The sequence below is a fragment of the Rhinolophus ferrumequinum genome, chromosome 4 (assembly GCF_004115265.2).
Source record: "Rhinolophus ferrumequinum isolate MPI-CBG mRhiFer1 chromosome 4, mRhiFer1_v1.p, whole genome shotgun sequence".
In the NCBI taxonomy this organism is placed as follows: domain Eukaryota; kingdom Metazoa; phylum Chordata; class Mammalia; order Chiroptera; family Rhinolophidae; genus Rhinolophus; species Rhinolophus ferrumequinum.
In genome coordinates, this window is record NC_046287.1 from 41638655 (window position 1) to 41654778 (window position 16124).

The following is a 16124-nucleotide window of genomic DNA, read 5'->3' on the forward strand; positions in this document are numbered from 1 at the left end:
TATTGCCGGGTAGTTAAAGCATAATATGGATATGGGTGAGTATCATGTGGTGGGTGGGACAAGACAGCAGATATCTCTGAGCAAAGAGGGTACCCAAGGTCAGGTGGGCTAGCTATTAACAGGAAGAAATAGCACTCACAGCTGGGGTTAGGAGAGGAACCTGCAGCCAGTTGGGGCACACAGTACCTGGGAAACAGGCCAGACAGACATAGTACCCTGCTTGGGGCAGTGAGACTGGGGCAGTGAGACTAATTTTTGATGCCATCAGGTGGGAACCGGCCTCAAGTATATTGCTATGCTTGGTTGTCTCTGCCTCCTGGTCCAGGCGGGGCCCTGCCCAGCCAATGGTGAAATACCTCTAGTTCCTGCAAGAGACTTGTTATGGGGAAGGCTGAACAACAAGATGCTCGTGATAAAGATAGACTATATTGAAAAGAAAGTTGGGAACACACAGAATTAGATTATAATATAAATTCACGATTTGAAGAATATAAAAGTAAATAAATCTGTAGGGTGATAAATGGCAAAGAACTTTCTAGAGCATCATGCTCAGTGATAGGGGTTGGGTTAATTCATGAGCTCAATTTCAAATTGTCAAAGGACATTTCTTGGAAATCGTGGGTTATCAGTCAACAAAAACTGCCTACGGGAGAGATAACTTTACCAGGGGGTATTGTTCCAGTGTGATTCTGAGTCAAGAGGTCTGGGGGCTTGAGATCCTGCACTCTAAGAAGCTCCCAAGTGACAGAGGTACTGCTGGCCCTGGCACCAGTTTGAGCAGCAGAGAATTAGAAAGCCGGTACGGGAAGCAAAACAATCTGGTAGTGAGGGAAGGGATTTCTAAGAAAGTATTATGTAAAAAAGGAGAAAATGTAGGAAACTAATATTTTTGCACATTATAGCAAGGTCTAGTACACATCTATAAAAATGTATTATCCAAGTAATAGCTCTGAGCAAGAAAAAAAAATAAATAAACCAAAATCAATCTACCTCTAAAGCTGGAACATGCTTTAAAATGGCCCAGTACTCTTCTAAAATGATTAAATCAACCACAAAATCATCTAAATGAAAAATGCAGCCAGTGTTTAGAATCTAACCAGAAAGCCAAAGGTGCTTTTTACCTCATTTTGGTTCTTTATTTTTACTGGGTATTTCTTCTGTGAATTAGTATCCTGCTTAGTACTTATTAGATTTTGTTTACTATAACTTCCAGGAATCTGGACAGCAGAGGAAATAAATGAATAAACACCATTTCTGCTGTGTTGGTACATTTCCATATCCTCCCCCTCACAGCTTCTCTATCAAATCCAAGACCGAAGGGGTGTCCCGGAATCACGGGGGCTGGCACAGGTACCCGGGGTCTTCACAGGCAGAGTGAAATCATTTCATGACTATACTGTCTGGATACAATCCCTGAATATACAAATGAAACTAAAGGTGATACTGTGAGTGGGCCAAGATACAAATCAAAAGTTAAGTTATTGAAGTTACCATAATTCAGTCTTCAAATTCAATTTTCCCTCAAACCTTTTAGAATCTCAGATAATCCTATATGCCCTGGGGGGTTTCAAGATTGAAGAATACAAATCTGTTATGTTTCTAAGTTGTACAACAGTTTCTTAGATAATTCGTATTTTATGGTTTCAAGGGAAATTTAAGACGTGTACAAATTAACAGAATTATGTTTAGAATGTGAAATGTGACAGACATATTATCTGCCAGTCAACAAACATCCCGTACAGTGCTCACAGGGACAGAATTTCATCAAGAGCTGCATGCAGTTCATGTTTTCCCGACACAGCAGCCCTCACCTTCTACCCGACCTTCAATAAAACTGGAAATAATTAGGAGCCAGCTTTTGCCACATGACTCACTAAAGCTGCTCCGTGGGTATCATTTGGGCATTAAGTTGAACATTTATTCTTTCATGTCATAAGGGTATCATTCATTAAATTATGGCTATAGTCCACTAAATGGGTCTGTGGTGGAAAGAGAGCTTAAAAGAGCAGTTCTTAACGTAGTTAACACATCTAGGTAATGGGTTGTTTACAGGAGTTGTCTTGCGTGTATGTTTTGTTACTGGTTGCTTCATACCTGCATATTACTCACTCACTCTCCCAGCACCCTATGTGCCCTTCAATATGCCATTTTCTGGGGGAACAAAAACAAAAATAAATGCTCCTTGACCTTAAGAAGCCTCAGGGTACAGTGAGATACAGACCCAAAATTACAAAGCATGCCACAAATGCTAGCTTTTATTCTTTAAGTGTGGCAAAATACACATAACATAAAATTTACCAACTTAACCAATTTTTAAGTGTACAGTTCAGTAGTGTTAAGTACATTCACATTTTGGTACAAGAAATCTCCAGAATTCTTTTTGCTTTGCAACATAAAACTCTACCCCATAAATTGGCACTCCCAGACCCTGGCAACCACATTCTATTAGGTTGGTGCAAAAGGAATTGCGGTTTTTGCAGTTATTTTTAACCCTTTAAACGACAATTCCTTTTGCACCAACCTAATACTTCCTGTATCTATGAATCTGACTATTCTAGTAACGCCTTATAAGTGGAATCATATAGCATTTGTCCTTTTGTGCCTGGATTATTTCATTTAGCATAATGTCCTCAAGGTATCATCTATGTGTCAGAATTTCCTTCATTTTTAAGGCTGAATAATATTCCATTGTATGGCTGTATCACATTTTGTCTATTCATTCATCGCTTGATGGACACTTGGGCTGCTTCCAACTTTTAGCTACTGTGACTAATCCTGCTATGAACATACATGTAATATAAATCCTGTCTTAAAAGAATATATAAGATGCTGTGGAAGAATTTAGTCTCACAGAAGGAGATGCATCAGGAGTTGACTCTGAAAACAAGGAAGCTTTCTCCAGCCACACAATGAAAGTGAAGGGTCTCTGAGGTAAAGGGGCAGCGTGCTTGCTGGGAGCTGGAAGAACGGGATGCTTTGGGTGTAGGGGTTGCTGCATGTTAGAATTGAAGCTGGAGAGGTAGGTGGGAGAAGAGTTTCCTATAGCCTCGTCTGTTATGGTTTAGTCACTCTTCAAGGGCCTGCTCTGGTCCAAGCTGAGGGCCCCAAGTCCCACTGCCAGTGGACTTAGACACTGGCAAGACTAGGTCACAAAGCTCTTGTGAGTCTCCCTCGTGCATCATGCTCTGCACCCTTGGATTCCTTTCATTGACTTTGAGTGAGTCTCTGGGCCCTTTACTGCCTCCAGCTGTGAGCTCTGGTTCCTGAGCCCTGGCTGGGTCATGGATGCCGGAGTCTTCTCTGGTGGCTGAGAACTGGCCACACAGCCCCTGCTGGAGGGGATGTGAGGCCTCGCTATGGTTCCGGCAGCAGCTCTCCCTGGCCAGGAGCTAGCAGGGAGTCCCTAAGGATCAGATCTGTGTTTCAGAAAGAAGCAGTCTACAGGTGGGAGGGCAACAGAAGAACAGCAAAGTATAGGTTAGAAGAGGGCAAGTCTATGGAGTGGGCCAAGGGGTGGAGGAGGACTGCAGCTGAAGGCCGCCATGGGGAGGAAGCGAAGGATTAGAGAAACACAAAGAAGTAAGACTCCTCGGTATTGGAAGGTTAGTGACAAGGGGCCAGAGCTGACTTCCAACACTTAGGCATGAAAAATTAGATGTTGGATTGAGTATCCTGAGTTAGGTCAAGTTCCAGCCCTGCAACCCGGGGCTCACCAAGCACCATGACGCAGCTCACAACAGAAGGAAAGAAACGTTGGTATCCACATTCATGGTCAGTTTCCAAGAGACTTACCTATTACCACGGATCTAATTTGTATTTGCAGAGGAACAAAGAGTCCCTTTGACACAGTCACAAGGAAGCTCGCAAGCAGATGTGGCACTGAATCTTTAGCTGAAATTTTAGAGAGACATGAGCGTTTAAACACACCTTTTCTCTTGATTTAATGAGCGCTGTCAGGTGTTTTAATACCAGAGGCCCGTCTAAACTGTACGTGAAGTTCACATTGTCAAAGACAATCACTCCTTCATGGGGCCAGGCCGGTGGTGGGCGTTTTGGGCATTCCCAAGGAGCTTCCTTCTCCAGGTCTGTATATTCCATCACCCTTTCTACTGAAATCATCTGAAAGACATATGATATTGCATGGGTTAGGAACGGAGGGTTTTGTTTATGGATGTTAAGAGATAATATATGAAACGTTCTGCTTCTGTACCTGGTTGTTAAGGATATGTCAGGTCTTAACATCCCCAAAGGAGAGAAGTAGGAATTTAATGAAGATTTTGTTGGTTTACAAACTTGGTCATCATCTTGAGACACTTTTACTTATGGCTACTTCCCTCAAGATTGTATTAAAACTAAAAGAAATGGAGAAATGGATGCTAAGATTTAATTTATCCACTTTCCACGCATAAAAATTAGAGAATTTTGTCAAAAAAAAAGATTACGACAGCCACCAATCAGTAATTTATGCTGCATAAGGGTCATCTGTTACAGAAGAATTAAACTGAATGGTCAAAATCAAACCTCCTTTTAATACTCACTTTCTACTCTATTAGGAGAGTAAGATTAAAAGATATTACTTTTATTGGTTTTTTCCCTTTAGGAGAAGGTGCAAATATTCAAAAGAGGAGATAACTTACGTATTGACCGAGCCCTCCTAAACAACTATAACTCAACGTCTCAAACTAGCACATTCCGAGAGGGAGCGTATCCTACCAGAAAGAAGGGACACCAGCAAATTCAGGTGTTCAATACATATAAGAATAAATAATAAAATGAGAGGATCCTTATTAATTAAACAAACAACCTCAAAATACTAATTTTTTTTTTTTAACCAGGAACAAGGAATTAACCATTAAAAAACAAAAATAAAGAGGCCTCTAAAAAATGAGCTTATATCCTCTCCAGGATTTCAGAACCTCCCTCCTACAGAGACATTTATTACATTTGAAGACAGCTTGTGATGAATATAAAACCTGCTGACATAGCATACATAAGACTGAGAAAAAGATGTATATATTTGATTTTACATTAACTTTAAACAGATGGAAGAAGGATCTAAAAAGCTCTGTTAGCTACGATGTAAAAATAACAGTTTTAATATTTTACATAAGAAGTACTTTTATGCTATTTAATGGCAAGGAGACTTGAAAAGGCTAAGAATGTTAAGATAAACATTACCATATTCTCAACTTCAGCACTTTGCCTAACACACCACTGGAACGTCCCCATGAGGGTAAGGGCGTAGGACAATGCCAGGCCAACCTGTCCAGCATTCAAAGCTACACGAGGAAAAAGAAGACGAAGAAAGTCAATCCCATTCTTAACCCTGGGCCTGGCTTCTTCTGTCACTTTACCAAGACTCCTTTATAACATTTAAACACTTTGCATATAATTATAGTAATAGTTATACTTTTTACTATCTATTGACTGACACCATGATTGATACACACACACACACACACACAAAACCAAAACACCCACTATGAATTCAGAAAGACTATTAAATGAGTTTATTAACCCCAACAGGATTGACATACACTCGGCTGTATTATAGATGAGGAAGTCATTACTTAGACTTTCATCATTATGGTTTCAAGGACCATTATGTAATTTCACTTTCTACAGCCAATGCAACTACAGGTAAAAATGACTGAAAACAAGGCAATGGGTACTAAAAGCCAGTGCGTTACTAAACTCCCACTCTCACTGTTCCATTATTAAATATTGTGATTCGGTGATGTCACTAAGGAATAGTTAGCGATGGTGAGTTCATGCCATACACACCAACACCTGCTCACGTGGCAGTGAAGACAACATTCTTTCCTGCTGAGAATCTTTCTCAACCCAGTGCACCAGGCACCAAAACCTAAACCCTTCAGCAGGACAAAATGATCAGTAGTAAATTTGGTCCTCTCCTCACCATATCAGACACTACCAGAATGTTCAGAAGGTCAGCTTGTTGCATTTGCATAGGTCCCAACCCATTCAAGATAAAAGGAACTCATCCAGACCCAAATGACTCCTGTACGTGGGCCACATTGCGGGGACACACCCAACCTGACGCGCTGCAAGCGCTTTAATACAATTCACGAGAACCAAATAGTATGTGATTTAGACAAGGTGGCAAGAGTTTAATTTAAAAAATTGTAAATGCAGCTATAAATTGTAATCATACCACAAATAGTTTTTCACATCTGTACTTACTTTGTGCCAGAATCAGGGACCCAAAGGCAACAACAATGACAAAGATGGCACAGATGGCATCCAGACGTACGGCGAACCATCGGGATGTCGTCAAAAACAAGAACCAAGCCTCTGGATTTGTGAACCGTAATAAGCACAGTGAATAAGTAGAAAAACCACGTTAACTGCTTTGAACAAGGGGGAGCGTTTTGCTCAGTTGAGTTACAGAAGATTTTTACACAAAGTAGGACAGCAAAGTTGCACATTCAGGGAATCTGAAGATTCCAGAAAGCTAAGTGTGAATCAGGACAGTGGCTTTATGAGAAGTCATGCACTGAAAAATTCAACCCACAACTTAAAAACAGAAATGCGATCAAACCACAGAACATGGAAAAATGGTCTCATCAGTGCATTTTGCACGGTGCTGAGTCTGTGTGTGAAACTCATCCTTTTATACGGCTGACTGTACCCAGTTCTCCAGGAGCTGAGTGTAGTTCCTAGTTTGTTTCCAGCACCCTCCATATTTACTATAAGGCCCTGTACAATGTTTATGCCTTAGAAGCCTGTATCTAAATGACCATCTAGCTAAAAGGACCTGCATGTAGCTTTCAAAGTGACATTTTATCTTCAAAATACAATGGCGATTGGAAAGATGGGGCAGGACTTTGCAGACTTAGAGTAAATTCTGAAATTTCTACATAGGAAAAGCTTCACTGATACAAAGAATAATATACATCAAATGGGTGGCAAATCTGATAATCAGGAATTTGATTTCCTCAGTCACTTCTGCCACCCTGCATGCTCTGAAAAAAGAGCTGGCAAACTATGGACTGTGGGCTAAGAATGGACCATCACCCATTTTAGTAAACAAAGTTGGACTGGAACACAGCCACTGCCATTTGCTGATGTATTATCTTTGCCTGCTTTCATGCTATGTCGACAACGTTTAGTAGTTGCAACAGAGACAATATTGTGCACAAAACATGAAATATTTACTCTCTGGCGCTTTACAAATAAGTTTGCTGAGCCCTGCCCTAGAGGAACAGAAAGCCACAGGGCATGGTGCTAGAAGGACAATGCAAACCAGTCGGGGGAGAAAAGCAGTGGTGTGACTGGGGAAGAGGAGAGCTGAGAGGACTCATGGCCAAGGGGAAGGGGAAGGGGAAAGGGAAGGGGGAGAGGAAAGGGTGCAGACAGGAGGTGGGGCTGGGCCTGCGGGGGAAACAGAGAGAGGTGCCAGCCAACAAGGCCATCTGAGAAGGAGGTCAAGCAAGTAGCCTATCCCATCCTTTGAAACTGTTTCCAGAAACTTACAGACCTGAATGCAAATCCTGGTGGGCATCAAACAGTTCCTGAAATCTCTCTTCAGTTTTAAATGCCCGGATGGTCCAGAGTCCCTGGAGAGAAGACGATAGGTGGGAAAATACTGGGCTCCGTGCTGGGGAAGCAGAGAAAGACAAATGACAGAGAAAGTCAGTGAGACCGGATGAAAAAAAAAAAAAAGCCTCCTGTGCTCTGTGGTTACACATCCACCAAATAGCACACCCAGAGCTTCCCAGTGGGTTACCTGGGCGAGAAGGGACTATGTCCCTCCTGGAGAGGTCTCTCTATGTCAACCCTCAAACTCCTGATAACACTGTGCTTCGCTTTCATGACCTGGAAATAAAAGCTTCTCTTTGAACCTATCTTCGACTACATTCAAACCATAGCGAGATTTAGATTTTCTTAACTAATTCGTTCATCAAGGTCTTCCTCAGCATGGCCTCCCTCCCCATTCTTCCTTTGCATCCCTCCTGGTAGAAAGTATTGCTAATTTTTGAGTCAGTAGCGTTTTTAAATTTAATTCTGTTTGGGCACTCACCACACTGAATCATGATAAGCTATCTACTGGTAGACACCACTAAGATGGTGTCTTTCTGCATCTTAGATTATTACCTTCTTAAGGGTTGGCATAAAGTCAATAGCATATCCCCCGAACTGGAACAGTGCCGGGCACAGGACAGGTGCATGGTAAATAAGGTGACTGGGCAGTCGGCTATCTCCCTGCATCCTGAGAAAACCTACCTGTGCCTGCTGGGGAATTAAGCTTTCTGTATGGGTCAGCGCACACCTGGGCATTGCACTCCCCTGGTGCCCCCAGGACCTGCATCACCAAGGTGTCTTTGAATAGTTTTAATTCCAGCACCAGGAGCCTGCTGCATATTTTTATAACTGCCCTGCTTGGTGCTTGTCCTGGTGTTTGGAAGTCACTATGGCATGTGACAATGACATCGTCCTTTCAGAATCTGACTGCGGTCTTAGTAGCCATTCTGAGTAATTTTACACTGGTTTGGGGACTGATGCCACATGACTGGCCACTGGTTTCCCTCTGTCTTCTCCGAGCACACAGTGTCTGAGTGCCAGGGTCTGGCTCCTGCACACTGGGGGTCACGTGGACTGCATGCTGCTGGGCAGGGATGATCCCTTACAGTTTTCATTCATTCCCCACCACGAATAAGGCTGTAACTAGCTATTGTCAGAGGCAGATCGTGAGCCTATGACCTCTGTCTGGAACGAGTAATAATCCGTGCGTTATCAGAAGTACTGACTTATCATTTTGTTACCTGCGAATCTCCTGGAGAAGACCAGTTAGTAAAACCTGGGTGTTTAGGGGATGTTAAGATCACTTATCTTACAGGAGACTGCAGAGATTTTATATAATGATGGGGAAAAAGAGTCAAGGGAAAAACTCAAACTGATATTCAGGGCATGACTCTCTAGCCTGGCATCTGAATACCTATCTGTGTGTCAATACTGATGTTATGTGGGACTGTGCGTGTGTATGTGCGTGAGTGCAGTGCATGCGCGTACGCACGTGTGTGTGTGTGTGTGTGTGTGTGTGTGTGTGTAGGAGGGATCCTGGGGGACAAATGTGCAGACATAGAACCTCCTCTTATGCTTAATAGTCACAGTTCTACAACCAGGAAAGGAGTAGGCTTCCATGTGTGACACGGGTTCAGAGAAGGTGGGAAGCCCTGGGCTGTGGAGGGACAGCCTGGCTGCGGGCCAGCTGAATATCCACTCAGCCTTGGGGCTTTTTTTCTAACTGAGGACATTAACCATTAGGGACCCTCACCTGGGATAGTGCTTTAGGGAAAAAACAAAACCTCTGAACTGGGACATGATCTCACATTTTCCCTTGTATCTAATTTAAGCAAAGAGCCATAAGTGATTCTGGGATGGTCTGACCAACCAGTTGAACATTTGTGATTTTACCGTAGCCTCTTTACTGTTCTCCCTCTTCATTATATTGAGTTATCTTTACCTTGTATTTAGCTTCCTTTGATTTTGTACTGTGAGGACAGCAATGTGAACACAGACCGAACTCATGCTTCAAATACGAAAGACTGGGAGCTCTGTATAAGGCCTTTTCTGCACTCCACAGCAGACCTCCCAGCCTGTCCCCAGAGCGTAGTCAATCTGGATACAGGGGGCCTGTAGGGACGGTCCAGGAGAATTCCAGGGCCCATTATTCGATCCAGATAGTGCTAAGAGTCCAGCTCCAGATAGTGCAGAAAACTCACTAGAACCATGCTCTCATGTCCAGAGGAAATGTGACATAAAATATTTCATCACAGGCAATTCTTCTGAGAAAAAAGTAGATGTGCTGTTCACCCAAGGAGAGTCTTTGAATGAAATTCTTCAGCTTGGACATCCTCACTTGCTTCCTTCATCAGGAAAGCAAAATGGCAGGGTCAACTTTAGAAATCAGGTGTCTGCCATCCAGCCTTGAACACCAGGGCACCCACAGAACATATCACCTACTTTACCTCATACCCGAGAGCTATAGAAGTATAGCAGGAATCTGGACCTGTGAAAAGCTATCCTGTTTCTTTCCCACTCCACTTAGGGCTGAGTGGGATGCCAGGAGGAGTGAATTGGAGGGTCTGTAAATAAAGTTAACTAGTACAAGAGGGAGAGGGGATGCCAAGGCTCCAATATTATCTTGACCGATGTAATATCCTTTTCCCACACTCTGGGCTGGCTATCCTGAAGTAGGCCTATGCAACAGCCGTGGCGTTAGTCTGCAGTCACAGACGAATGTAACCCTACATTACACAAGATTGACAGGTGTGTTTTCCACGACCCTGAGGACTCTTTGTGACATACCCGACACAACTGGACTGCAACTCTTCCCTGGGGAGGGGAAGGGCAGAGAACTAGAAAGACCCTGGGTTGACAGTCTTGCTACAGGTTATCATTAATGCTCTGCAAGACCTGCTAGGTGTTATTATGTTCTTAACTGCCTCGTGGTCAAGGGTCTAGTGCTCGCAAACACTTTTCAAGCATCACTTGAAGAAATCTTCACAAGAAACCCAGAGGGCAGGTATATTATATCCTTGACAGAGGGAAATACAGACTGACGGATTTAAGAGCATTGCCCAAGATTAAGTAAATTAACACGAGTAAGAGGTAGAGCTGAGTGTCAGACCCAACTCTGGTTTATTCCCAAGGCTGTGCTTTTAATGACAGCCAGTATCTCAGACAGAGAATAATCAGGGGTTAAAGATGCCCCTGTGTGACTAAATGCATTTTTCTCCAGATTTTGTATCTTTAGAAAACCCTAAAATCTTACTTAGCCTTACCCCATTATTGTACATCTTAAGCACCTTAAGTTGAACAAAGTCCCTAGGAATCGGCATGAGAACTCTAAAATAGCAGACTTGAGGATCTATGGCCTGAAAACACGTGGCACACATGTTAACACGCCTCGAGCAATGCCCCTAGCAGACATTGCTAGTTGATCACAGAGCCCTTACAGACAGAATTTGGATACGGCTTCATAATTCATACACTGCCAAATGAATAGAACTGGCTAGAGAAATACAACCAAATGCCATCCTGGTTTTACGCACTTCTCTATGACTGAGTGTAGCTACACTCATTTTGCAAAAATAAAAAACCATTATGATCCACTGCAGATTTTTCATTAAGATGGCTTAAATGTCAGCCTAAAGTTTGAGAGGCAGCTAGGCTGTATGACCTGAAAATAAACCGTGGGATTTCAGTAGAACTTCAAAGCACAAGGATGAAGCAGGTTTATGTCTTCTAGCCATGGCAATCAGGTGTCTTTCTTTTTGCTGGTGATTCCAGCAGTAGCCTCAAGAGGTATTCTCAATCACTGTTTAGAGGAAACAGTGGAATTGTTATTTATGGCCCAGACCACCCAGATACCTAACAATAAACAGTTCTAGTCAATTGGCCACCACATTTGATTATCTGGGGGTGTAGAGGAGGGAGCGTCCAGATTTAACTTACTGTCTCAGCCTACTGAGATGCAGGAAAACCCAACTATTCCACAAAGGACCATGTCAAAGTTCTCAAAGTCTCCAGATCAAAGAATGAGAAAATCCTAAACTGCTGCTTGAAAAACGTCTCAGGGGTTCTCCTTCTCTCCACTCCACATGGATGGGAAGTGGCCCGTGCCCCAGGCAGAAATCTCTGTCAACCTCTTCTAGAACACAACCCTTTTTTGAATATACCTTTGCAACAAGATGGTTGAATGACTCCATTTCATGAGTGGCCTCAAATCATAAAAGGTCTGAAGCTTTGTCTACCCAAAAGACTGGTTGGAGCTTATCACTTATTCTGCCTTCTCCAAGTCCTATCATTAGAACATGTCAACATGCTCCACATCCCATAGAAACACCTCAGAAAACCAAACCTCACAGTGAGTTAGCTGGTTCTCTTGACGACTGAAAATTTTTTCTGTACGTTTTATGAAACTGTCACCCACTAACCTTTATGCAAATACTTAGGACAAATGCCACTCCAGAGATTATTATTTAAAAAAAAACAACAAAAAAACAAAAAAACCACACATTTGCCAGAACAAAAAAATCCTTTATCCTGATGAACCTGTATTTTTCCACGTGGTAGATAGGGAAAACCATGGGAATCATAGTTTCTCTCCTTAGCTTGGCTCCCAGAAAGCAGTAACTATCCAAAGTTCAGGTTTCGGATACAAATGTCTTCCTTCTTTACGTTTTGGCTATCATCCTTGTACTATTTAAAAAAAAAAAAATCTGTTTTCCTTATAATTTTTGTTTTAATAATCATGAAATATGTTTGTGCATTAATGAGATAAGCTCTGAATGATGCCATCCTCTGTGATTACCTGTAGAATAGAATGATTAATCTTAAAATGCTTTCTCCATTATTCCAAAACTAGGAAGCTGAATAGAGTAATAGATTAAACGCATACTAAACCGATCCCTCTCCTGTGTCCTCCTAAGGGGATTATTTTCAGCATCCATTTATATGAACAGCCCAGGGGGAAAGAAAACCTCAAACAGTATGGCTCTATCCCAAATACTGGTGATAATAAAGAGCAAAACTGAAAATAACAGTGCTTATCTTTTCAAAACATTTAACAATCACAACTTATTTGCCATTTTTTGAGTATGTAAAAGTAATACATTTTTCAAATGCATCCCTTCTGTCATGTGAGTACATTTTCCGACACCTCCTTTCCTTTCTCTAACCTTTTCTTTCCTTTTGTCATTTCTAGTATACTCAGGGGTAGAAAAATTCTCTATTTTCCTTCTTTATGAGTTAAAACATGGTGAAATATTTTGTATCTCAGAAAACCGTTTATTGCTTTCCTGTTCTGTATTAGGAAGCACGCTATGAACAGGACAAAAACAGTCCCTGTATTCATGGTGCTCAGATTTCTGTGGAGGATTATTCTACATGCATCCTCCATTCCTTCCTTGTGCTAAATTGAAAGCTGCACCTGGCATCCCACTAGATCTATTTGCCTTAAAGGCCACGCTAACAGTGACTGTAATACTCAATTAACTAATATTTACTTCATGAGAAATTTTGAAATATGGAGTCTGTAGAATTTCAGAGGTCTCCTTTATTATGGCATGAAGTGAAGTGAGCTTGCATGCCATCCCACCTTAAGAGTCTCGGTACTCACTTGTAGATTCCAGGCGTTTGACATCTCTTGATGTTTCTAAGAAATAGCCACGAAGAACAAAGAAAATGATGCCAAGGGGAACCAGGGGTATTGCAATCCAAGGAATCACGGCCACCGCCACGCCTACCACACCGATCACTTGCAGAAATGTCTGAAATAGTGAAAACAGATACAGAGGCCTCCTATGATGCTGTGATTCATAACAAGAAATAACTATTTGGTCTTCATCCCCATTTCTGGCACTGTGCTCCCAAAACCCTTGGAATTTCCTAAGCGATCAAGGTGTCATTTGTTATGTTGATAAAGTAACTTTTGGAAACCCCCCGCAGGATCTGAGCTGGTTGTCAGTGGAGCCATTCTGTGGTTAGAGGATTGAAACTTTCAGTCCCACCCTGACTTCTGGGGACTGGATTGGAGCTTGAGGTTGAATCAATGGCCAATGACAATCATTACTACATAATGAAGCCTCCATAAAAACCCAAAAGGACAGATCCTTGCCTTTTTACCAGAGAGCTTCCAAAATGGAAAACCTGAACTCTTTGCCACCTTGATGGGCCCTGAGCTCCACAAGGACAGAAGCTCCTTGAGCTTCTTCGTTCCTATGTATCTCTTCACCTAGCTATTGATTCATAGCCTTTACTACCCTTAATAATAAATCAGTAATCTAGTGAGTAAATGAGTTTTCTTGAGTTCTGTGAGCTGTTCTAGGATATTAACTGAACACACGGAGGGGGTTTTAGGATCCTCTGATTCATGGCCAGTAGGTCAGAAGTACAGGTAACAACCTGGCCTTGTGACTGGAATCTGAAGTGAAGGACAGTTTTGTGGGACTAAACCCTTTACCTGTGGAATCTGATTCAATCTCTGGGTAGATAGTGCCAGAATTGAGTTGAATTCTCGAACACCCTTCTGGTGTCCTAGAGAATTACTTGTTGGTGCAGCAGAAGCTGCCACACATATTTGAATTGGATCTGGAAACCTTCTTTATCTCCTTATCAAGAATTCTTTTCAAAAACAGACTTTAATGTGTTGTTTTATTAGGAGTAAACTCCTCAATTCGCAAGACTTGTTGGAATGGCAGGGAACGCTTTCCAATTCAGTGAAATAACAAAATCATACATGGTCATGATGATATTTTTCACATGCTTACTATGCTCCAAACACAACAGTAAGACCTTCCTAGGTATTAGCTCTTTTGAAACACTCAGCAGCCCTATGTGTTGGCAACACTATTTTCTTTTACAGATGGGAAAATTTGAGCCTCAAAGAAGGTAAGATTTGAGTCCCAAACTATCATTAGTCAGTAGGTATTACTATGGAAATTAGCAAGCAGGAATCACAGATGAGGAATCTAGAAGACACAGCTATAAATATAGGGATAAAGAAATGGTTAATTACAAATTCAGAAAGGAGGGAAAAACTTAAATGTTTACCTTTGGAAGTGGGGATTCCGCTTTCTTGGTTTTCTATTCATAGTTTACATTTACTGACTGTGTACTTGGCTGCACGTTCACTACTTCACATGTACCGTGTTTCCCCGAAAATAAGACCTAGCCAGACAATCAGCTCTAATGAGTCTTTTGGAGCAAAAACTCACATAAGACCTGGTATTTTATTATATTATCTTACATTAAATTATATTAATTATATTATATTATATTACATTACATTATATTATATTATATTATATCACATTATACTGGGTCTTATAGCAAAATAAGACTGATCTTGTAATAATTTTTACTCCAAAATATGCATTAGAGCTGATTGTCCGGCTAGGTCTTATTTTCGGGGAAACAGGTAACTCACGTAATTCTCACAAGAGCTCTATCAAGTAGGAGCATCATCTCATTTTACAGGTGGAGACATCGAGGTACAGAGAGAGGAAAGGCAACTTGACCCAGACTACAAACCATGTCAGGAAGCCCATGATGTTAGCTATTATGATATGTTTCAACTTCACCCCAATACACAGCCAACTTTTTATTGTCCAGGGAAATTTTTTTGACTTAACTGAGCCTAATTTGTCATTAATTTTTCCTTTAAATGCCCTTACTCAGAGTTCCTTAGTATGCCCAATAGAGAACAGACAAAAATATGATGAAATAAACTGCTGACATTTCGTAGAGATCTAAGAGTGTTGACATGAAGGAAACAACTTACAATGTCTAAAAGGTGTTTTTTTAAAATCATCTGGATATACATTAATTTTTCCATCATTAGGATAAATATTTAAAATGTCTTTCAAAGGTTAAAAATGATAATATCAAAGGCAATCTATCAGGTATTTACTCTAAGGAAGGCACTGATGTAAGAGGTTTATGAATATTCACTTAATCATCACCTCATCTCTTTTTTCTCAAGGTTATGTTGGGAAATGACCTTGGTCTATAAACAGCAGATAGAATAAAACCCAAGTTAATGGATGATGGTGATTTAAATACCCATCTTAATCAGAAAAAGTATGATATCATGGTGTACGACTTCAGGTGATATGAATGAATTCAACACATAGTGTCTGCCTGCTATGAAAGACAGTGGCGAACAGTGAAGATTCGCCACTTCGAACAGTGGCGACATGAAGATTCACATGGCATAGGCCAAGACCTCCGAAGTTTACCATCTTAGATGGATACAAATCCATGACTGTCTGCACATGGCACAGAGTGCTATAGAAACACAGGGAAGAATACTGACCTCTGTTTACAGGGTTCTAAGAAAATTACAAATGAATTTCACAGGCAGGTTTAACAAACAGAAAGAGTAGCATGAATAATTTGCAGGTAGTATCACAGTTAATGGAAATTTTGACCAAGAGGGAGCCGGGCAGCAAAAGTTAAGTTGCTTGCCTGCATGAACATGGGTTATTCTATGTCCTCTCAGCACCGGTACCTGCATCCTCTATCTGACAGCCCAGAGAATACCCCACCATGTCACCCAGGGCAGCAGGCCCAAGGCACGTCTCTAAGGAAGGATT

At 41.5% G+C, this 16124-nt stretch overlaps 1 protein-coding gene across 1 annotated transcript in view; it reads right to left on the minus strand.

Annotated features, from left to right (window-relative positions):
• The window catches only part of ABCC4 (ATP binding cassette subfamily C member 4), a 237160-nt gene that overhangs the window by 46451 nt on the left and 174585 nt on the right, over positions 1-16124 (minus strand). The window contains exons 21-25 of the mRNA XM_033104819.1: positions 13148-13298; positions 7502-7621; positions 6205-6315; positions 5179-5279; positions 3928-4119 (exon numbers count right to left, since the gene is read on the minus strand). Coding sequence (XP_032960710.1) covers positions 3928-4119; positions 5179-5279; positions 6205-6315; positions 7502-7621; positions 13148-13298 — 675 coding nt within the window. The remainder of the gene's footprint in view (positions 1-3927; positions 4120-5178; positions 5280-6204; positions 6316-7501; positions 7622-13147; positions 13299-16124) is intronic.